This window comes from Drosophila willistoni (genome assembly GCF_018902025.1).
Source record: "Drosophila willistoni isolate 14030-0811.24 chromosome 2L unlocalized genomic scaffold, UCI_dwil_1.1 Seg196, whole genome shotgun sequence".
In the NCBI taxonomy this organism is placed as follows: Eukaryota; Metazoa; Arthropoda; class Insecta; order Diptera; family Drosophilidae; genus Drosophila; species Drosophila willistoni.
The window spans coordinates 947,684-972,842 of NW_025814048.1; the positions used below are offsets into that span (position 1 = coordinate 947,684).

Consider the following 25,159-nt stretch of genomic DNA (forward strand, 5'->3'; position numbering starts at 1 on the left):
AATATTTCATTTCAAATTTCAAACTTCAGATTTTCAAAAGACAACAACCGTTACCAATAGTTTTTAAATTTTGGCGCGCTTGATATATTAACCGGTATTTTTAAAAATAAATGATATTGCACACTGACAAAAGCTTAAAGGCATGACTTTGCAACAGCTGTTTGGTTATGATCGTTTGCTCTGTAAACTCTTAAAGCTCATTTTAAGGTATTAAAAGAGAAGAAAGCGCTTTATTTTCAAATTCGCAATTTGACAAGAGCAGGTCGAACATTCTCCGGCCTTTGCAGGGTATGCAAAATGCAATGTGCTGCCGTGCAGTTCGCAATGCACCAATCGTTTTCGTCTACTTGTCGGGATAATTTTCGATTCTAATTGGAAAAATATTTCGTGCTTGCAATATTAAAAAATTTGCGTGAGTGTGCAATGTGCAAAGTTCTGAAAGCAAATGTTAATAATTCAAAAACTGCATAATCAAATTAATAATAATAATAAGTTATGCGGTACAATGAAGGATGCATAGTTAATATATTTATACAAAAAATAAGCAAAGCAAAAGAAAAATTAAAAACAAAGCAGAAATCTCTCACCAATACCAATACACAATCATATGGCCTCTCTCAATTGCATCACAAAGCGCGAGTGGGAACCGTAGAACGAGAGAAAGAGAATGAATTGTATTTAGGTATGAAAGCGTGAGTTGTTTATGTTGGATTAATTGAACTTGGATTAACTTTAAAGCATAAAAAAAGTGCTGTGATTTGGCCTTCTATTGGGCGGACAGTAAGTACCGTAAACAATTCCCCAAGTTATTGCTCACGCTGTCATCTCTACTCCGCACACGCTCGCTCACACATGCACACACACAGTTAAAGTGATCTTACTCACTCACACTTGTCATATAACTAATAAAAGCACGTGTTGGCTTTGTTTTTTTTCTTTTCTTTTCTTTTGTATTCATGACGTGATTTTGCATGGGTTTCTTACAATTGTGTGTGTGCGTGTATGTGTTTATTTGATAATAACAGTTGACTTTGCTTTTTGTTTTTGTTTTTGTGTTTACTCTTGCACAACGAGTCTATTAGTTAATACTTTATTTTCTTATCGAATGAGATTACTTACGTATAGCAAATCATAGGGTATAGAGACTGCCCAACCGTTTTTAAAATTGATTCTATTTTTTGTCTTTTCTCTCTTTTTCTTGGGCTTGTTTTAAATTATGGAAATCAACTTTGTTGTTGCTTTTTTCGGAGGGAAGTCGTCGTCGCGTGGGTTTTTGGTTTCTGTTTCGGTTACGCCTGCAGTCTGTCCATTGGCGTGGGGGCTTCTGCGGTTTTTTAACAATTGAGTAAATTAGTTTTAGTAGCTAAATGTTAATACTTATTTGTTTATAGCCGTTCATGCAGATTGTCTTGTAAATGTTTTGGCATGTGTACCTACTATCAATGAATCAACAGTCTCACGTTTTTTAATTGAGCAACAAGGTGGGCAGATGCTAACTATGGGAAAAATAGGCGTGTAATCCTTCTGTATTAAGCCATATATTGATATCTTTTCCTATTAAGTCAGTTTTTGAAAATGTTGGAATTTTAGGATTTAAATAGTTGCTGAGTTTATCATTTTCTTATAAAAAAAAGTCCCTTTGGACTATGCACTCTTAAATTAATTTTCTTGATTGAAATGCCAATTTAGTAATTACAAGTTTGCAAATATAATTTATATAATAAATAAATAAACATATGTTGATATCTTAGTTGCACTTTTAATTATGAACAATCGATGGTTAACTACTATTTTTACCCAATAAATCTTCTATAGATTAGCTAGTTTAGTGACTAACATGTAATACAATCTATAAAAGCTCTTTTGTTACAATATATTACAATTTTTAAGTAGTTTTGACTGTAAAAATAGTTGGATATTCAGAATTACTGGCAAAAAAATAACACTTTTTATTTGAAATTTGCTGAAAATTAGTCATAACTTAAATGTTTAAGTTTTCTGTTATGATTTACAGTATTTTATACTATTTATGGTAGTAAAATTATATTCATATGTAGGTATATCAGCATTTGTTGTTATTTATAGACAAGAATTGTATTTATGTATGTACGTGTGTCTAAGAGTAAATTCTCATTGATAAGCAAAAGGCAAATTGTGTAATAGCAGAAGTAACAAATTTTTTGGACATTTATTGTTTTGCTTTTTATGTCTTTTTCTTTATTTTTATGAAGTCATAAAAACATAAGTACAGCTACGCAGATGTTGGAGTATCCAATGATATAAAAAATTCTAGTCAAGATTTTTAATTACTTTCGATACTCGATTGATTGGACTTGACATGTTTATAAGTCTACTTAAGTTTTTTTTTTTCGAACCACTTTTTCCGCATAGTTTCCTATCTTTAATATATACTAATACTACAGTTCTTTTACAGTTGATTTTGTTTGGTTTTTTGTTTCTTTTTCTGTGAAACCGGTTTGGTTAATACCAACTGATACTATTTACTATCAATTTCGTTGACTCTTTTTTCTGGTGGTGTTCGTTTTCCATGTGTACATACATTAATATCAACAGGTAAATTCAGACTCTTGTATTAAGTGTGGATTTACCTACCACCCACAACACAGACATAAAATATCTACAATTGTATCGGAAAAGTAACCAAAATGCTGAACTTCACTGAAAACCAAATACTCGAATTCATATCCATGTATCTACAAATACATATGTATGTATTCCATATGTTGTGTGGCGCAACAAGGCATGGCATTAACCGAATGTACAGACTTAAAGTTACCCTGCAACATAAAATTCAATATATTGTTGGATATCAAATTTAGAGACCCAGGATTGATAAAAATTGATTGTTGCTTTTGCAGAGATGATTTTAAACTTTATATATTGGTTACGTTGAATCTTGTGGGTCAACGGAAATACTATATATTTTACCTAAGAATGATCATAGGTGAAAACCTATAAGATGTTATAGCATAAACCAGTTTATCAATGTTTCGATGAGTTTGAAACATCAGTTCTTACGTTATCGAACCTTTGGGAGTTCTTCCTGATTAGTTGCTTTATCACTTTCTGCCATAGAATCTCAGAGCTACCCTAACTAAAACTTAGTGCCAGTGACATAATCGAGTGTTCCTATATTAATATTAAGTTATAGAAATGGGTAGAAAACTGTTTTCCAATTTCAAGAAGACATTCTCTTTATACCTTTAAGATGCATTCGTTTTGTTTCGTTTTACATGCCCACCAAAATCAATGCGTACAAGGTATACAAAAAAAAAACTCACAACCGGCTGCTTTCAGTGCTCTCTACCGTGCACCACACTTCCCCACCTAGCTCCCCCGCCCCGCACAGACATAGTGCCACTCCTGAGCACTTCTAAAAAACCTGCTGTCGCTGCACAGAAACAGAAATCAAAAGTGAACAACGACGACGACTCGCTTGCACATTGCTGCCCCCCAGCCTCACTCTTCCCCTAAGCCCTCATCCAAAAAAAAAAAAAAAACACTATAAAGCACTACTACTATGCGCTTCGTATGCTCGTATTGTCGGTTGCCCCGATTGTCGTCGGCATTGGAGCCGAAATCAGCGGAGCCAATGTACGGGACTGTTCGTTTGGCACTCGTTCTTGTTCGAGTGTTCGTTTCTTGATTTCTGCCCCATTCTAGTTGGCCAAACGGTTTCGTGTATGGGGGCTCGTGCCTTTTCGGGCCCCAACGACGATTGCCCCAACTCACAGTTGTTTTTTTTTTCAAGTCAGAGTATCGTCGTTCAGTCGTTTGCTGCAGCCAGCACAGCAAGAGTAAGAGCAAAGAGTAGGGGCCGCTCGTTTTGCAATGTTTGCCAATTTTTCGCGTCTATTTCGATAAACTTAAAATTGACGACACCAAATCTCTCGCACTCTTTCACTCTCGCCTCTCTTTCGCACACTCTCTTTGTAATCAACAATAATTACGAGATTCCCAGACATATTGGGGCCCCCGGTCCCTTATGCATTTGATAAGCCAACTTAACAACAATTGTAGGCGGCGGCGTCGTATGTTAGTTAGTGTTAGTGTGTGTGTAATATGCATAACTTTTGAGTTTGAGATGTTTTCATTTGTTATTAAACACAAATTCTGAATTCTCAAGTTTTTTGCATAAAATTTTGTTTTGTTTGATAAATGAAATCAGAAGCAGAAGCAGGAAAACCGGTTAATCGAAATACATATAATGTATACATGTGTATACTATATACAACATGCGTTTCATTTGTAGCACATTGCACCGGAAATAAGCCAACAACAACAACAACAACAACAACAACAGTAACAACAACAATTGGCCGTCATTCATAAAGCTTAAAGAAGCAAACTTGATAACATAAAAACCCCACGAAAAATTGCAATCAAAAAAGTTATTAGCCCACAAAAATAAAAATAAAATAATTAAAAAAATAATTGCTGATTAAGTTTAATAAAGAAAAAAAGTGTGTCATATTTTTTTGGGAAAAAAATGCCTAAAATTCAATTTCAATACCATTTCATATGTGTTGCTCGTGCAGTAATTTGAGTCGAGTGTAATTATAACAACAACAACAACAACAAGTTTTCAACAAATGCAAAATCAACAAAAAAAATCAGTTCGTTTTTCTCTCACAATTACAGGAAAATGTTTTTAAAAAAATGTGTCTCAAAAAGTGCGGAATAAGTTTATATTTTTAGTGGAAAACGATCATTAAATTAGACAAGAAAATGTCTAACAACAAAAAGTGTTAACTAAATAACAAGCGAAAGCATTAAAATAACAAATTGCTAAAGAAACAACAAAAGAAAATGTCAGCCATGCAGTTAAAGGATACAAAACTAAAAACTAAAGAAACAACGGCAACGGCAACAACAATAACGTGTAAAGCCACGCCCATAGAAACAAGTACAACAATAGCCACAGCAACAGCAGCCTCAGCAGCTGCGGCAGCAGCCACAAAGAAAACTTTAACCTCAAATGCGGCATTGTCATTGTTTGATCAGCTGAAAAAAGGCGTCAATTTGAACAAGTTAACAACAATTGGCGCCAACAGCAACAAAAGTGACGGCGACGCCGTTACTAACACCAGCAGCAACATAGTGAAACCACCTGCTCCTCCTCAGCCACTGCTACTGCCACAATCCGCTTCATCAGCATCCTCATCCTCATCCTCATCAAATATTGATCTAAAACCGCCGCCAAAACCGCCCAGGCCATTTAATACGCCCAGCAGCATTGGCATAGTACAGGGCACAAAACGTTCGAGTGTCGGGGGTGGTAATGGTGGTTCTATCCTGTACGATAATACTGCCAAATTGGATATAAATATATTGCGATCTCAGCTCTATCAGGGCTCTAGAAAGACTGCAACAAAGGGATTACAACAACAACAACAACAACAGCAACTACAACAAAGTGAACAAAAAAGAATTGGACAAAGAGGCAGCAAGAAACGTTGCTTGGATCGTTACGATTCATCAGAGTCATCAGACAGGTGAGTGATTAAGATACATATATATGAAATTGATCTTAAAATATGATACGGGGAAATCGAAATGAGTTCCAGTCTTTGAAATTGAGGTTTGGAAACTGAAAACATTGTGAGATTGAAATATATTAATTGCAGCTAAACAAACAATAAACACATAAGGTTCAGCCTAGAAAGATATCAACAAAGTAGTTATTTATCTAAGTTAAATGTTTTGAAATTGAAGCTCTAAAAAGTTGATGATTGGAGTTTGGAAATGATATCCATATGAACATATGCCAAGTCTTTTCGGTATTTATTTATTTCTGTATGTACATTGTTTAATCTGTTGTTAGACGATTCGCAAATATTATGATATATTTTATATTTTTTGGAACTTCGTGTCTGGTCACAGCAATACCTTACCGGATAGTTAAGCGAGATCAGGGCTTCTTCCCCGAGATCGCATCAATGTTTTTAATAAAATTGATCGAATTTGGTATTGATAATATTTCTCAATTGTAAATTCACTTTGAAATCGTTGTGGGATTCCCCTCTTAAGAAAATCTCTCTGCAATTTCTACACACATGTGTATGATTAAGGCTTTACCGAGATAAGACTATTTTTCTTATCATAAACGGTTTTAGTGCTCTATAAACTTGTCAAGAACATGCATTTCGAACAGATTCCAAAAGATAGCAAAGAACTTAAGTATTTTCCATTTCGTCGTCTTAAATCTGTTCTTTTGATTGAAGTCTGTAAAATTGTTCCTGTAGCTATTTACAAGCTATATTGTAAGGGTATATACATACATTCTTATATGTATTCTTGATTAGCTTTAATGGCATGTAAATGCAGCTATACAAATACTACATATGTTAGCACATATGTAAGTGTCTTTGTGTTAACAAGCCATAAAATGTAAAAAACAACTTGAAAAATACTTATTTACAACATTATTTATATACTTTGGCTTTTGCCGTGGGAAAAGCATTTTAATCAACTATTTTCTTAGTTAGTGGTTCTTATGTTTTAAGACATTTGCTTCTTACACATTAGTATAAAACTTTCTTAAGGCCAAGAGAAGATAGTTTTGCCCACAAAACATAACTTGGTTGCTTTAAGTTTGTAAGGCGAATGCATTCCAATTATTTGAAATCTTGTCAAGCTTTTTTTTTGTCCTCACCCCACCCAACAAACTACTTTAAGTGATGACCAAAGTTTTTATTTTATGACTAAAAGTTTCTAACAGAGCCAAATTGGCGCATGCATCTAGACAAACCCAAACACTATAAACACTAAAAAAGGGAAATGTTAAATATATCTGTGAGATGCTTTGCCAAAATTGAGCTAAATATACACACACAGCATTCTGACTTTGCTTGCCAAAATTTAGCTAAAAGTGCTATCTAAATATATACTACAAACATATGTACATACATCTAACTAGAAAAAATTAACAAACAATGCAAGAAACAACTTTCACGAGAAGAGCATACTAATAATAAGCGATTAAAAGAAATTTATCTGACAGTTAATTGAGGCAATAATCAATATATTTAAGCTAAACACATGGAGGCACGCGCCGCCGCCGCCTTGTTTGAAAATTTATGACTTATAAGGTGGGGTATACGAATCCAGATACATACATATATGCATAGATAGATATACATATGTATTTATGTATGCATAGATATGGGAAGAGAGATTCTTGCCAACTAATTTCCGCTCATTAAAAATGCACAACGAAATTGAAAGAAACACACAAAGACAAAGGCAGCAGGCAAAGCCAAAGCCAAAGCCAAATGAAATTCATTGCGATTGCAGCCCACCATTTGTATCTGAAAGATACGCAACATGCGGAACATGCGTTCATTTATCAGTTGATGAGTTGCAGTAGCTGCTGCCGCTGCTGCTGCTGCCGCTGCTGATTTTTAAATTTATAGCGCGTGGGCGCTGATCACATACTATACAAACTTCAAAAACATTTCATTCTGGCCTCTGATTTGTTGTTGTTAGTTTTAGTTTTTGCATTACCCTGTACCATGGGATTAGGCATGAAGAGGATTGGATTTATCCACAGCTGTGAATCTACAAATAGCATCAAAGTCAATTCGAAACTCGAACGTTGTTTCAGGAAAGATTTTCATTACCAAGCATTTTTCGGTAAAGTGGTTTTATTCTTATGTTCATAACTGTAAGTGCATGACAAATATTTGAAAAAGTTGGTACGGGACAAATAGTCCTTGATGATGAACCTTTGTACCTTTTTACATTGGAAAGAGGATCATTCTCAAATATTCAAAACTTCTAACGAATAAAAATTTAAATGAACTTAAAAGCCGCTTTTAGCCGTTTCGCCTTCAACTGGGTCCCTTAGGTTGCGGGTAGAAAAGTATTTCGCATCGAATTCAGGTTATTTCGTTATACCTCCATCTCCCACTTTAAACAGGGTATCATTTTGTCGATTTCTCTGTTTGACCCACGCAATATATATTTAGTTTTTGTTATTTTTTTTGGCTTTACTTGATCTCTTTGCATTTTAATTAATTTACTCTTGTTGTTGCATGCAAATCATGCATAAATTTTACACTCGATTCCCATCGATAAGAGTCAAAGTATCCGTATCCGTATTTGTTGTTGTTGCTGATGTTGATGTTGATGTTGAACGTTGTTGCTGTTCGGTTTGTGTCTCGGTGATTTTTCGTTTCGGTTGTTCCACACGCAATGCGCTGCATATCAAATGTTATCTCTATCTCCTATTAAAATACTATATTCTACCTATATTGTATCTCTCAGTACGTTTAACACCGCCCTCACCCCGTCTGTTTCCTCCCTTTATCCCCCACTATTCCCCCAACCCCAATCTCACTTTGGAGCTTCGGCTGAGTTCGTTATTAAGTCGTCGTTTGGCTCTTTGCGTTCGTTTTTTGTCGGAAACAATTTTAACTTTTGGTCGTTGAACTTTTTGATTTATTTTTTGTTATTTTTTTTTTTTCGTCGTCTCGTCACAGAAACATGAAAATTTCAGTTGTTGTTTTGTTTGCTCTTTGTGTTTCTTTTTGGTTTTGTTTAATATTTGTTTTGTTTTTTCTTCTTTTTGTTGTATTTTTGTGTGTGGTTTTTGGGCCGCATTTTGATTTTTTGTTTTTCCCTTCTTGCCTTTTTTCTTGGGCTTGTGTTTTTGTTTCTTTGCACATTTGTTGCCTTTGCGGTGCATTCAATTTAATTTGCACATCTTTAGCAATGATTTGTTTTTGCTCTTTGTATCTCTTTATGTGCCTTATGAGCCTAAATGTGGTTTATGTGATGGCATTTTGAACGAATTCCGGAACGAATTCATTAATTTCTGTGGAATTGGTTAATGCAATTCAATTTTTAAGAATTTCGGAAATATTTCTTTTGAATTAAAGTTGGCTGTTTGTTTTTTTTCTTTTGCGAGAAGTTTGATTTGCTTTATAAAATGTAGAAATGGACATTTATATATTTATACTGTTCAATATTCTCATTCAATCTTGACTAGTTTATAGAATGAATTACTTACTAAAATCATCTGAAAAGTTATCCTTAACAAATCAAATTTTAAATTAGAAGTAGAAGTATTTAAATTTGCCACTCCTAAAATTTCTATCAAAGTTTGTTATTATTATTGTTCAGACCCAAAGCTTTGAAAATGAATTTCTCTATTAGGCTTAAAATATCTGAGTTATTCCCTATGTCTATTATATTGAATTTCTCCGTTTAAGGTTAAATTTTGTGTAATGTTGTTTCCACTTCATACTTTTTTTTTGGCATTGTGCAACACAAATTGTGTTAGGATAATATAGAAAGCTATAAATGCATCTCATTACAATTACCTAGGAAAATCTTTGGTGAGAAATGAGGTAATGCAAATATGTATGTCCTATGCATGCAGTTGCATTTAATTCTTTTCTAAGTATAGTCATTTTATTGGGTGTTATAAAAAATATTCAACAATTTGAAAGATTTATTATTTGCCTAACCATTATTTGACCTCCTTGGCTGTCATTGTTTATGGCCATACCCTGCATACAAAACAAAACAGGGTATGATCGAACAACTCAAAATCATGTGCTCCAAAACTTATGAACTGATAAGTCGAATTTTATGTTGTAAAAAAGTAGAGTCAAAATGTGCGAAATTATTTTAGAAGACATTTCGAAGATGTAAACTGATTGAGAAGTAATTTTTTTGTCCCATTTCTGAATATTTTAAACTTGGTCTTTAATATATGATGTGTTTTTCTAAACACAAGTTTTATACATACATATGTAAATCGTAGTCCAGAATATTTTTACATCTAAATATTTAAGAACTACATAGCAAGGATTGATCTTAAAACAAATAAGTAAATTATGTTAATAGAGAAAAGTCAGTAAGGGTTTATTTGATGGAATTGATTCGCTGAGCATCTTTGAGTCGTTGCCGTCCATTCTAAACCTTATGACTAGTTGCTAGTCAAGTTTGTAAGCATCTCTGCATTGCAGCATCTTCTGCAAGATCTCAAACTATTGGTAAGAACAAGCAATGACATAAACAACACTCAGACACACACACATGGACTTGGCCATTAAAAAATTAATTATTTCATAAAGTAAATATAAAAAGTAGACAACACATTGCAAAGCACTTTTTGTATGTTGTAGTTATTTCCGCAGCATTTAACTTTAATTATTGTTCATCATAAAGCAACTACCGATTGCCGACAACGACGACTTATGGACTCATGGAGTGACCGACTGCATGCAGTTTGTCATCATTTTTCTTTAACACACACACACACAGAGAGTAGATAATCAACGGCCAAGTGTGTGTGTGTGTGTGCTATTGATTTTGTTGGCTTTTGTCTTGGTACAGGTTTTCCACGTTTTTCCACATTTTTCCAAGTGCGAACAACCAAGTGCGACCGACCCACTGCTCCAATGGCGCGAATCTTTTGCCTTTTTAAAGTATCTTATACTTTTCGTTTCTTTCTTGGTTTTTGTTTCGTTCGTTTTTGTTTCTTTTTTTTTTCTGCCAAGTCATGCAAACACACACAGATACACACACACACACACACACACACACAGAGGGAGAGTAAAATACATTGTGTAATCGCCCACGTTGATTTATCTCGTTTAAGTGACTCCAAAACGGCAGTCAACTTTGTCGAAGACTGACTGTCAGACTGACTCTGAATGCAATTTTTGTTGTTATTGTTTTTTCTCCTCGTGTCTTTTGTTGTTGTTGTTGTTTGTTTTGCAGTTTGCTGCTTGATGACGTTGAAAGTGTACGAAGTAATGTAATAACTTGCAATTGCTCGCTATTTGTGTTTGTAATTGTATCTTTTGCAGTATTTGTATATTTATATTTGCTGTGTATTTTTTTTTTTTTTGGTTTTGTCGATCTATTTTTCCGTTGGCTGTTTTCTTAATGCTATTTGCCATTTTGCCAAGCTTTTGTTTCACTTCTTAGCCACAGACTATTTGACTCTAAATGCTGTGCAGTCTGCGCCAAAGTAGTTGAAATATATGTATGTCAACTTAAGTGCAAAGTCAATTAATGGAATCGTTCTCAATTGACTTTGTTTTTTTAATTGTATAGAACTAGAAAACTTCTTAGCTTATGAAAAGATTTTAGATATTTTAGTTTAACTAATGAAAAATGTTGGAAATTATCTTTCAGCTTATATAGTAGAAATGGTATTAGTCATTAATCGCTTGAAGATTTTGATGTAATATATTTTTCTATGATTTTAGATGAATCATCCATTTATAAAGAAACTTTGATAATAAATTTCCAACACACAAAATGTTTTATAATTGTTGGGACCATCAATCATGATTGCCAATGGAATGCATTGCAAATTTTTATAATGGAAATATTATGTTACTACTACTAATTGTTGTAATGATACTTGAAGTAAGGTTTAAGCCATGATTACCTTTAGGATGATTTAGAAGACCTTTTATAAGATCATTTAAGCGATCATCTAACCATTAAATTACAGATTGATAATTAAAATGCTCAGTTTAATTAAAGACAATGGAGTTTATTTCGTGTAACTAAGTAAGGTGGAGAAAGAGAATATTATTAAATTAAAAGATATAGAAATGTGTATCCTGGGACCTCTAAAAGTGATAGAATCTTTCTTCAATGATATTCCATCAAAAATACCTCTAAAAACCTTTAATCTCAACACAAATAATAATAAAATAAATCTATTTAAGATATTTTTGGCTTTCTAAGAAAATTAAGCTAAGCTACTTGTTATCTAAAAAGAGAATATGTAGAATTTTGCGTCTTTCCCCATTAAGAGTTACCAAAAAAGAGTGCCCGATTAACATTTTCGTAAAATTGCTTCAATTTTCGCCTATGGTTAAATTATGATAGAGCAACAGGTTTTTTTTTTTCTGATAGTCACGCCTTTTGTCAGACTTTTGGGCGATTACGCTCGATTATCAAAATGAATATGTTCGAGTGGGCTAACTAATTTAGGGCACCACCAACAACTCCAACAAGAACAGCAACAACCATGAGAATTGCGATTTTGTAAGTAGCCCAAAATTGTAGACCAAGTTTCTCTTCAACTGGCCAACTGCTTGGCCCCCTCTTGGCTCCATTATGGATATCTGCTAGATGCCACAGTGTTGCCAACTAGCTGCCACGCCCATACACACACACACACACACCATCAACTCCTACCGCCGCATGTCCATAGTGAGCAGCAGCAGCAGACAGCTAACGTCTCTGCCATGACTCTTGGCCAGATTGAAAATGTGCTTTTGTTTTCATATTTCTCTCTTTTTTTCTGTTTACCCCCCATTTTTGCGTTTTTTGTCTTTTCCTTTATTTATTTTTGTTTTATGTTTTCTTTTTCATTGTAATTTTTTTATAGTCTGCAATCTGTTGTTGTTGTTGTTGTTGTCGTGCAAGTGTTGGCAGCCGAGTCGCTAGTTGCCGGTCCCCAGACCCTCACAGATGCCCCACATGCCCCAAAATCCCCAATCCGCACAGTCTTCAATGCTCCATGCTTTGCTCCAGCTACTGGCGACCAACCCGTTGACCCCCCACCCCCCGTGCTATGTTCTTCACTTGGTTTTGTGCCCGTTTTGTTGCACCTCCTGCTGTCAGCACTTTTTGCCCTTGCCTCCTGCCTTGGCGTTGGCTTTGCTTTTTGGGTTTCTTCCACTTGTTTCAACAAGATGCACATTCTTAGCTCGTTGTTCTGCTCTAACCGAATGTAAGGTATTTAAATAGATGGTTTCTTTGAGAATGCATTTAAAATGTAATTAAATAAGTATAAACCTAATAGAATTTACACGTTTAAAATGACAATATATCGGACAAGAATCACTTGAGACTAAATTCGATTAACAAATATTACCAAAATAGTTGTTGGTCATAAGGGTTGGCTAGATAATTTTGAATTGAATTGAATTGAATCCTGTTTTACAACACTAATCCATATTGAGGATCTTAATTTAATTGATACCAGCTACTCTCAAAAAAAAGTTTCGGTATTATGTGAAGAACATTTAAGAATTATTTTCAAGTTTTCTTTTAATATACTTATTATCTTCCGATAAATTCTACCAGAGGTATCTATAATGTATTCAAAGTCACATGAGTACACAACATGGATAAAAGATAAACAGTTTGAATCAAATTGACATCATGTTTCATCACTGGTAATACTTACTAAAAGTATGCAATACTTCTCTTGTCTAAGTCAAAAGGATTGAGAGTAGAATAAGCTTAACTAGTGTGTTTATGTTAACAAACCTAATCATTAGATAATGGCTAGTGTATAACAAGTTCGTTTCGTTAGTTTTATGCATTCTTTTTATTCATTTTTATGACTAAAACGGCGAGAGGAATATAAAGGAAAAGAGAGTCAGAAGCAAACCAGCTGCTTCAGATGATGAGGATGATGATGCTCCTCGCTCGCTCTCCCTCTCCCTCTCATGTGTGGTGTGCCTCTGTGTGTGAAAAGCAGTTTAAACACGAAATTAGAGCCTCAACCTCCCTGGGATCCCTGCACTTAGCCGCCTAGTGGATGAATGGCATGGGCAAGGAGTACGGGCATGTTCCGTGTTCCATTCTTTCTACCCCAACGCCCTACCGAACCCTCTTACCCCTATCCTCGACAGACCGCGCCGCCCCTTAGGGAGCGCATTAAGTCGTAATAAATGCTGGCTGCATGTTTTGTACATTGACCTCAAAACTGAGCCACAAGCAGGTCTCCCCCCTCCGGCGGGGGCCCCATTTCTTCTGCTGCTGCTGAGGCTGCTGCCTTACCCTTCCTTCCACGCCCACTTTTATATACCGTTGTTGGCCTGTTGTATCTTTTCGATGGGATGCTGTGTGTGTTTTTTTTTTTGTTTTGCCTTTGCTCTCGTTGTATTGTTGTTTTTGTTGTTTTTCGTGCACATTTTGCTAAATAGCTTCTATTTACGTTCCATGGAAAATGCATTTTGCAATTGTAGAATGCAAAAATTTGTTGCTGTTTTTCTTACTCGCACGCTACTTTGTCTCTCTGTGCAAACAATGGCAATGGCAAAGTCTGTGGCGGCCAAAGAGAGAGAGAGAGAGAGAGGGAGTGATGGACGGGGGGGCGGTAGGTGGGGAAAGGAGGCGCGGCAGTTTGTAGCGGCGTCAGTGTTAGGCACAAAAAACGTGCGCGACTTTTTGGGGCCATAAATCAAGAAGGCAAACTCATAAAACTCGAAACACTGTGCATTGCTTTATGCTAAATTCTCTCTTTCTTTTCCCCCATTTTGGGTTAGAATAGAGAGGAAGAATAAACGGTGTATGTAGTTTCCATAGATAAATTGCATGGAAAACTAGTGAAAATTGTTGATTCACCACCTGTCAATTGACTAATTGCATAAGAGATCACACGCACACACACACACTTTACACTATTGCAAATTACACACTCTTTTGTGTTTTTTTTTGGTAAAAATGTTGAAATGAAAAGTTTAAGTCTAAATTTTTAGCCAGAAAATGCCAACAAGTGACCAAATGATTTGAACTCTCGAATTTTTTAAGAAACTGTATAATAAAATACAGCTTAAAGCTAATATATCTCTTGTTGGCTAGAGTATTTCTCAAATAGAATCAATTCCAATGAAACTGCTTCAATGATGTAGCAACAAATTTCAATTGAAATTACGATGGCTCATAAATAAAGCATCTCAACAATATACATTTAAAGTAGATCTTCGAATTATCTTTAATCCAGGAAACTTGAACAGGTTTTCATTAGAATAATAAGATATTTAATTGAATACGCAAATATAATGTATGCACCAATATTATTAGCTGCTATCTATTAGTAGTAAAAGCAAATAATTTGAATCATTAAAAAAAACCTTTATAGAAATTACAAATATTAAATTGTTGTATCAAAATATAGATAGAACAGTAAGTCTAAATATAGTTATTCAACTATTCCAAATAGGTTTTAATCTCCTTTCTTTCTATTCTGAAATAGAAGGCATAATAGATCCATATCCGTATTAGTTTAAACCGTATATAAATTGTGCTTTAAACATAGTCCAAACATAGTCCAAGCCAACAAGAAAAGCTTAATCAAAACAGCTAATTTTCGCTAATTTCAAGAGAGAAATTAATTCTGGTTAAGTATCATATTGTATTGCCTGACAAATTGATGAATGGGAAAATGTTTTTAATCGAAAATCGATGGCGATTAGTATGCACAAAATCCATAATCATTTCAAATTAGTCATTTGCAAAGATTTGATCTCTCTACCATCATCATACATATGTATATATAACAGGGCATATTTAGATATTAGATGCATAAATTTATGCTAATTTTGCAAGAGTCCACCCTTTTTTTAGGTAAATTGCAAAAACCCCAAATGGCATTCTAATGTTGGCCACCAAAATCAAAATCATATTAGGATGCTAAAAGTACTGAGGACAGGACAGGACAGGACATAATGATAGGTGAGGTTTGAGGATTCTGGTGGCTAGCTGCTGGCTGGAGAGTTGCATCGTTCACACACATCAACAGAAATGCAGAAATGTTGGGGAAAATTTTCATTAATTATAATGTCAGTCGATGGTTGGTTGTTGTTGTTGCTGTTGTTGTTGTTGTTGTTGATGTTGCTGTTGTTGGTGTGTGTGCATGCAGCTGAAATAACAGCAACAGCAATGGCAACAACTGGCAACAGAAAATGCAGCTGTAAAGCCAACAAGCCTACCGTCAGCCTTCCCTGCCGGCTCCCTCCCTCCCCATTTTGTTGAGGCGTCTACTGGCCAGACAGGCGTCCAAAAACCAACTGACGGCCATGGCAGGCCGTTTTTTTTTTTGTTGTTGTTGTTGCTGTTGTTGTTTTTGCATTTGCATTTGCATTTGTTGCTTTTTGCATTTGCAGGCAGCGAAAATTAGTCATTAACTTTTTAAGCATCGACTGGACAAACATGGCGTATGAGTGATGTGAAATGGCGGTCTAGCCACCACAAAATGCCCCAACCCAACCCCCAATGCAATGGCCTGTGGTGATAAGCCTCGACAGTCCAACTCAATTCTGTGGCACATGTGGCAATTATGTATGTTGCCTGTGCAATTGCCGCTACGAGCTGATGCGTTGCAAGTGTTTTTTTTTTTTTGCCTACTCAAAACTGGAAGTGCGTTACGTTAGAGAGAGAAAGGGGGAAAGATGCCGAGTTAGGGAAATGGGTTGGATGCCACTTGATGCGATTGACGGTGATCGTTTCAGGCTATCATTAAGTTTATTGGCTGGCAAATGGTTGCAACTTGTGAGTACTGAAATGATTTTCAAGTACTTGGGTCACTTTAATAATGGCAATAAGATACTTTTATCAATATATGTAGGTAGTTTGTACAATTTCTTGAATTTGATTTCTTCCTTGAATTCTAATTATAAGGCTTAGAAAAAGGTCTAAGGAATTCATTTGAATTAGTGCAAATTAAATGCTATAAAAACTCAAGTTTGTATCCCTTATGTTCACTGCTGTTTAGAAGACAAAATGTCCTTGCTATATAAGGAAATTTCCCTCATCTCCACCTCTTCCATCTTCCACCTTTCATCACTCGATTTATTAAAAAATTTGTGAAAAAATATCAATTCAAATCAATAAATGACTCATTGGGCTTAGAATCTATGAATTAATGGAAAAACTATTGAATAAAACTTGAGTTCATATTAAATATTGTAATATGAAAAGACTTGTTAAAAGGTTATTTTAGTTTAGAGAATCTATATATATTAGAATCATCAATGTGTGTCTAACTAAATAGATCATTGACATTGACCTTGACCTTAGCTAGTTCTACTTATGCATTCGACCATGAAACATACAGACTCACACACCTTTCTACTAAGAAGCTTTCAAAATCAAAAGTGTGACTGCAAAACCAAATGAAAAGGAAATAAGAGAGAAAAAAAGCAAAAGCGAAAATCACATGGCTAATTTGTGAAAAAAAGCAACATGTGTGCGAGAAGAGAGGAAGGAAACAAATGGGTACATAGATAAATAGTGGAAACAAAAAAGCCAAGTCGGAAGCAGCCAATAACTACAACAACTACAACTACATATAAACTGGCTAACTAAACAAGCCATTATAATCGGCTTAGACAATGGAAAAAACAAAAAAACAAAAGTCCATAGCCCAGACTGACACACCGATATTGAAATACCCTAAATAATAGGAAGGCAACGAAAATCTTTGCAATGTGAAAGCCTTTAATACTTTAATTAAAAGAAAAATTATATGAGTTGAATATTTGATTAAGATCTAAGTCTCTCTCTCTCTCTCTAAATAGGAATAGAAAGTCGAATAGTCAAATTAGATAGCTTGACATTCCTAAATTGTACACGGTGATTAAGAATATTTATTGAGCTTTATAACAGATTTAACGTTGATTATAAAAAGTGTTCAAAAGTGTGTAACGAATGTGTCATTTTGTCATGCATTTCCATCAAATTGAATTAAATGTCAATTGCATTCGTGTTTGTGTCACTAAGTGGCTATATGTTCAAGTATTTAATCTATTGATTAAACGTAAAATGTGTTAAAAATTATTATAAAAAAAACACAACCGAAAGCTATAAAAAATATATATATATAGAAAAACATTTGTAAATTGTATTTTCTGTCTAACATTTATGCGTTAAATTAGTTTCTGCGGTCGCGAACTGATGCTGGTCTCTGTGGCATATTTGTAATTACCTAATATAAAATCAAATTGATTGTATAAATAAATTAATTTTGTAAATTATATCTAATTTGGCTGAGAGACAAAAAGAAAAACACATGAAATTACAACTAAAAACAAAAATGTGGCCAAAGGGAAACAATAAATTGAACAAATAGTATACGGTAATTAAAAGTTAATTACAGCAAGTTTAAAATGACAATAGTCAGAAAGAGAAGGTGAGAAAATGTATTTGTGTGTGTGTGTGAGAGATAGAGAGAGTAACTAACTATAACTAACGTTTTGAAATTTTAGAGGTGGTGACTAAAACCCTCAACTGCCAATAACACTCAACACTTTTTGCCAATAAATTAAGCATTTTTTCACACACTTTGCAAGCAATTTATACAAATTATGCCATCATTATAGTAGGAAGTTTTTATAATGTTGAAGGGAGTCGACCATGAAGTACCATATCTTTATTTATATATTGCTATCTTGTTTATCTTGTAGTAGTATCACTTTTATCCTATATATTTCTTTGCTTTTTTCACAGTTTCTTTCCTATTGTGCTAAGTTTTTACTCTTTTCTGCTCCATTCAAATAGTGTGGCCATTTAGGAAGGTAAAAACCTCTAAAATACGATGGCATTTCTTACTCTCACTCTAGAAATGAAACACTTCCATTTCAAAAACACAGCTAAATTATGTTTTTCAAATATCTGTAGTTACAACCCGAAAATGGGGTATATAAATTGGTACTACAATAGTCAGAGTGCATTATTTATTAACTTTAGGTTTAAATTGACTTTACAGAATTTTAGAAATGAAATTATAGAATGAACGTATATAGACGAAACTTGCCTGCACTTACAGAAATGATTACAGGGTATTCCTCTTACCTATCCGAAATTGTTGTATATCCGATCTCAAAATGTCATAATCTTGATTGAGTTATGTCTATGATTACTACCTATAGTTTTTGTTTATTATTTACCATTTATTATTTACTTTTTTTCTATTCGTTTTCATTTCTTATTGAAAAGTTGTTTGTCTAAGCACCCCACACACACACACACACACTTCAGATACCCATCGTCCCAGCACTTGATTCAATTGAGTTCTCATCGAATCACATCTTATTAATTACACGGCAGCAAAATGTAATTAAAATGTTAAGTCAAGCGTCTGAAAAGTCAAACTCTTGAAAGAATCTTTGAATCAATAAAATCACATAAAAATTTGCTAATTATCTATGAACTTGAAGATGTACACTTCCACACACTTCTTCTATATATATATATGTATGTATGTGGATATGGAAATTTAAACCGTAATAAACTTTAATAAACAGTAGAATGAATATTTTGCTGATTACATTAACAATTACAAACTTTTATCGCTTATTTTCTGTGTGCCTTTGGGTTTTTTTTTGTTTTTTGAATTAATTTTTTTTTTATATTTTAGCCTGACTCTGCAATTTCCACGCTTCGCTGCAATTATGCAACTTTTTGTTGTTATTGCTTTTGTTTTTTCTTCCTTGCTACTTGTTGTAATTTTTTTTTTTTCTATAGTTTCAGTAAATTGAATTGCTAATGAACTAAACATGAAAATTTAATTAAAATGCGCTTAAAGCAAAAGCAGTGGCAGTGGCTAACAACAATTGCAACTGCAACTACAACAACAAAATGCAAATTGCTGCAAATTTATTACTTTCATATATAATAAAAATTTAGATTTTTTTCATTCATTTTCGGTTTTAAATAAATATGTATTAGGTAATAATGAAAATATGTTTGAGCAATCATGAATAAATCATTTGAAATGAACATTTTTGCGGTTATATAATTAGTCAATTTTTCATCAATATTTCTTTTCTTTTTTTATGCGCTTGTGTAATTAAGCGTAAATAATTACTTTTAGAAGATTTTAAAGACTATTCAGAATTTTAATCAAAGTGGTCTAGAAGGAGTAACTTAAGAAATAAGTTATAAAACTAAATTAAAAGAATCAACGTTCTCAACGTTAGTTAAAGCAATCAATTAACAAGTTTTACCTTTGTTTTGATTCTGAATAAATACATAATCTTTATGAGTTTTAGAAATTTCCACAAATGCTTTATTAACTTTTTTTTCGTAAAGAATAAAACTAGATATGAAATAGAAGCTGCAATGCAAAAGTGAAATGTTTTATAATCGGTTCAAGAAGTTTATTTTTCAAGTATTAACGGTTTTGATACTCTTATGTATTTTAATAGTGTATAATATTAGGACCATATTTATAAAGTCTCCGGGTCTACATTTTTGGGAATTTTTTCAAAAATGTAAATAAAATCTATTCCCTTTTTAATGCGTAGGCCTCGAGGCCAATTCATACCAACACGTTATAAAAAATAACTAATTAAAAGTTATGGATTAACCAAACTAATAATCAGTTTGGAGTTTATTAAATTCTATTTTAGCAGCTTTTAGTAAATATTATTTTTCGCAGTAGTAAATATTTTTTTTTTTTGATTGGATTAAAGGGATACAATTTAACAATGAGCATTATATATAAATACTATTTTTCTATTTTCTTGTAAGGCCTTAAAGACATTTTTCAATTTGAAGACTGATTTGACAGCTTTAACAATTTAGTCTAACCCCAAAGTGAATCGACATGGACCACGACGGCTACCAAAGACACAGAACAAAAATTTACGCGCTGTTATCAACACGCGATTTTTGGCACTTTTTTTATGAGAACGCCATCAAGCGAGTCGAGGACGGCGACTATCATGCTGAGTCGTCTCCACATTCTCATCCTTGTCCTCGTTCTCGTCCTCGTCCGCATCTCATCTCATCTTTGCCGTTGCTGTTGCTGTTGCTGTCGTTGTTCCTGTCGTTGTCGTTGTCTCTACACATTTTTGTCTCATTTTCATGGGCCATTTACGTAGACAAAGATGCGCGGCATGTTTATGTGTCCGTAAGATACATTTTAGGTTTTTGTTTTTTTGTGTTTTCGCTTTTTGTTTGTTGGTTTGTCTGGACACACATACAATAAGAGAGAAAGAGAAAGAGAGAGAGAGGGATCTCTCCTCTGTCCTCTTTCCTCTGTCTGGCTGCACTCTATATATAGATTAAAATACCGGTTCTGGGCAAAAAAGTTTCAAAGTTTTGAAATAAAAATAAGTTAACCCCGCGGTTAGGGAAAATAAATAAATAAAAAAGAAAATACCCAAGTCTTTGGATGATGAGCAAATATGAGAAATTTGCTCATGAAAAACTTAAGTTGAGTGGGCGTGGCCTTAACAAAGAGCTCATAAAACATTTGCAAAGTGGGACAAATGTTTAGTGCACTTTTAATGTGATGAGTTTCTTTGATTTATTTATTTTTAAGTTCAACGACATAAAAGAAAATATTTATTTGTTTACTTGACATTTTTTTTCACCCGCTTTGGCATTATCAAATGTTTGCCCAAGACCTTAAAGCCAAAACTAAATATTGAGACGAACAAATACGTATATGGAGCTTAGGTTTTTTTTTTCTTTTCTTGTGCCTATCACCAAGTGCGGCAAGTTCTCTTATCTCTCGTGTGTTTCATAAGAATAATGAAATTGTAATTTCAATATATAGCGTAGAGGAAAAAGTTATCAAAGTTATTGGCCAACAGACGCCACACATACATGACGCATTCCATGACAAAGACCCCAACGCTTTGAGCGACCTGATAACCTCAATATTAATGACATTGGTTACTTAACTAGGGGCTTTCTATTTGTATGGGTTGGTGATAAAACCGAACTAAAACTGGAAAAGGGGTGTGAAATTCTGCTGAAATCACATTATTAATATTAAATATTATGTGCAATTTCCGCAGTGGTGTAAAACTAGAAACACTTGTGTAGTGTTTTTTTGTGAATCCTCCAAGTTAGTTTAATTTGGCCTGGAGTTTCTAAAGCTTTGTAATCCAGTATTTGCAGGTGTAGCCAATGTTCGAGGCACCTCAGGTTTGAATGGTCTTTAAGGTCTTGGCTAAGATATAAAATCGAAAAAATCTTTATTTAATAAACTTACTAAATGTTATAAATATCTTTTTCTCATTTCAGGTAAGATAATTTTCTAAAAACGTTTAATTACAAAAGTGAGTAAGCTCGACTTTTGATTGGATTATAAGTCGGTATGTATATGAGCTTAAAAATATTTCAATATAATTTTATTTTGTTTAAGATTTTTTCTCAATTCTTATTGACACGTGGATCAAAAATTAATGCATTGATTAGAGTTAGAGTTAAACATTGCTTCTATCTCTCTCTGTGCAATGATTAATATAGTTAGTTACCTTTGTTTGAAAGTAGTGTTGTCATTGATTCTTCTCCAACAAGAACGAAATGTATTCCATTGGTCAATTACATCATTTCTGTTTATTATCGTGGTTGCCAAGTAAACGAGCCTTTGCATTGATTTGTTAAACACACAAAACTCCAGTCGCTCTGGACGTAGTGTTCATTAAAACACCCCTCAATCTGTCGTTAAACAATGTATCCAATTATAAGCTTGTCATCCTTAGATAGCCAACCAATTGTATGTAAGACCCTGGCATTGTAATGCTCATTAACGCCCTAATTGTAATGATGACAATAAAAACAAAATCGAAAAATTGTCCATCCTTTTTAATTTATAGAGAAGTGGTGAGAGTGGGGCAAGAGTCCTTGGGTCCTTGGCTGTTTCCTTGCCTTGACGTTTTGTTTTGTCATATGTGAGTGTGTGCGACAATTGTTTTTGACACAAAATGATTTTAATCATAATGTCATTAAACACGCAACACACAGCGACTGTAAAGGCGGGGTTAGCTAACTAGTAAAGGCCCGAACACCGAACACCGAACCCCAAACCCTAAACCTGGCCATGACCCTGTTATTGTCTCTCTGTGTTTGTCCGTGTCCGAACCCTAAAAAACTCCCCAGAAAAAAGGGAAAAAAACATGTGAAGATCCCATTGAGTTGATAATTTCTGTCACTTAATTGCCGGGGCTTAAACATTACAAAACTTTTTGTTGTTTTCTAGCCCACATTGTTAACATAATAAATTAATTTTTTCCGACTATCTAGCTACACACTCCCCTCACCTCTCGAGAGCCCTCGAACCTTTCAGTCCTTCGTGGAAAATATTTAATGTTCACTTCCGTTCCTTAGAAAATGAGCTGAGATAACTTTGAGATTAAATGGAGTTGTAAATGTATTTGGATACTTATTTTGGTGGCCATTGATGATGATCGAAAGAGGAAGGCGTAGCCACAGTAGTTTCCAACCGGTCATGTCACGCCATATAAGAAGGAAGCCCCTCAAAAAGAAGGAGAGCAAAAAAATCTCAAGTGCATTGTGGAAGTCAGGCAGGGTCAGGTTTTTTTTCGCCTCTCCCTTTGAGGGCGTTGACCAATGCAATTGAGGAGCTCAATGTAGAGAAACCGCAACATGGAAGAGAGCAAAAGGCAGAGAGTAAAGGACATTGATATGGAGTCAGGTGGAAAGGGAATGGAAAATGGAGTCACTTGAAAAGGGTTGCTACACTCTCAAACCCTTGGGGGGCTCTAGCTGGGCAACGCCCACATTACGCTTGATTAAATGTATATATGAAAACGGAAGGATGTAAAGAACAGCTTGCAAGGGTTGCAAAGTTAACCCAGGACGAGCCATAGATGGCGCCAGTTGGTTAACAATTGAAAGAGATGAGTTTCTCATATCGAAACACTTTTGTGTCATAAACTAAAGGTAGTAAATGTATCTTTTAGTGTGTGTATCTTTTTTTATATGCGGCTTAATCCTTCATCATCATCATAATCAAAAATGAAAGAAAACAAAAAACGACACAACAGTGTGAAATTCGTGGAAACGCCGTAAAGAGTAGCCAAAGTGAAGTATCTCTGTCTTGCTCTTGCTCTCCCCCCTCTCCCTCTCCCTCTCTCTCGCTCACTCTCTCTTTCTTGTGGCAGTTTTTTCGGTCATTTCTTGAACTTTGCCAATGTCGAAGACGTTTTTGGGGGCCAAAATGCAGTTGAAAGATACATTTGTATCTGTATCTTTTTACCTGTATCTTTGGCACGTCGCCTTAGCCGTGGCGGTCGATGTCGCTGTCTCTACATGTGTTTTCTGTATATACATATATATTTTTTATATGCCGTGTGGTTTTAGGTCTGCAACGCCCTTCTACCTGAGAGATTTCTGCGACCTAAACCTAAACCAGAGACGCCTGTGCCCCAGCCACAAGCTACAGATTCGAGCTCAGCTCTCAGTCTCCGGCTCTGCCAGCCTGGGCCTCTTTGAAGATTGGCCATATGCCTTTTAAACTTGTTTCAAATAATTTCAGGCTAGACGTGCATAAATCTACTTAACAACAAAATGGAGAAGGAAAAAAATAAAATACAATAAAAAAAACAACCCAACAACAACAAGAACAAAAATCAGAAAAACAACAACTACAAATAAAAATTGAAAACTTCAACTTCGCGACGTTGTTTCTGAGATTTTGGTCGAGAGACGAAGACCAAGTAGCTGAAGTATGAGAAGTAGTCGGTGGCTTTTCTTTGTTGCCAAGTTTCAAGTTGTTCTTGTTGTTGTTGTTGCTTCCTCTTGTTCGCATGCTAAATAATTAAGTTAGCACTTTTATGTCTCTATGCATGTGTGTGTGTGAGTGTGCTACGGATTTACAACTGACTGATGGACAGACTACATACATGAATGCCGCACAAAAAGGGCGGCACATTTACACTAACAGAAAACAAAGTTACTTTTGAGTTAACCCACACATTTGTAATTTGCGTAGACAAGCGGGAGAGAGATATCTCTACTGTTATAGCTAGCAGTTTAAAGATTTGGCCGAAAAGCGGATTTTATTGTAAGTTAAGCGTAATACTAGAATTTTGAAAAATGTAAGATAAAACTTTTATAAAATTTCTAGTCCCATTTTTGATTACATTTTTCGAGCAGTCGATAGAAAGGCCATTTGTTGCCTGCTTGGAATTGTGTTCATAGGTTTCAGAGTCTTATTTCTGCCATATTTCTGACACCGTACGAAGAGATATGAAAAGCTCGAATTTTCTTAAAACCAATCAGTACTTTTCTAGTCTATTGCATACTTCAAGGGTCAAAGATCCTCCCACTTTACATAAGTCCCGGGATTTCGCATATTTGATGCACTTATAACATAGACAAACTTTTTGGCCCCAATATTTCGAAATATTTCTCTCTGTGTACAATTGTTGACAGTTTCATGGTAACACTTGGATTTCTCTCTCAAATAAAAATAAAATAACGAGAAGAACTTTTACTTTACATATGTTGAAGCTCTATGCAAGCTTCGATGTTGCCTCCTTGTCTTGTCTGGTCTTATTCCCATTCCCCTCCCGTGCTCGCACTACTCTGACTTGCCTTTTCCTACGAAAATATGTACATATATCTGTAGGACTTCTTCTCCGACTTTATGCTTTAGTATAAGCGT

The 25,159-nt window shown here is 34.6% G+C and overlaps 1 protein-coding gene across 1 annotated transcript in view; it reads left to right on the forward strand.

The window, feature by feature from the left end:
* The first annotated feature begins 4,669 nt into the window (after positions 1-4,669).
* Positions 4,670-25,159, forward strand: part of LOC6639727 (zinc finger protein jing) — a 154,657-nt gene continuing 134,167 nt past the window's right edge. Inside the window, exon 1 of the mRNA XM_023181854.2 lies at positions 4,670-5,516. Within this exon, the coding sequence (XP_023037622.1) occupies positions 4,831-5,516 (686 nt within the window). The 5' untranslated portion in view covers positions 4,670-4,830. The remainder of the gene's footprint in view (positions 5,517-25,159) is intronic.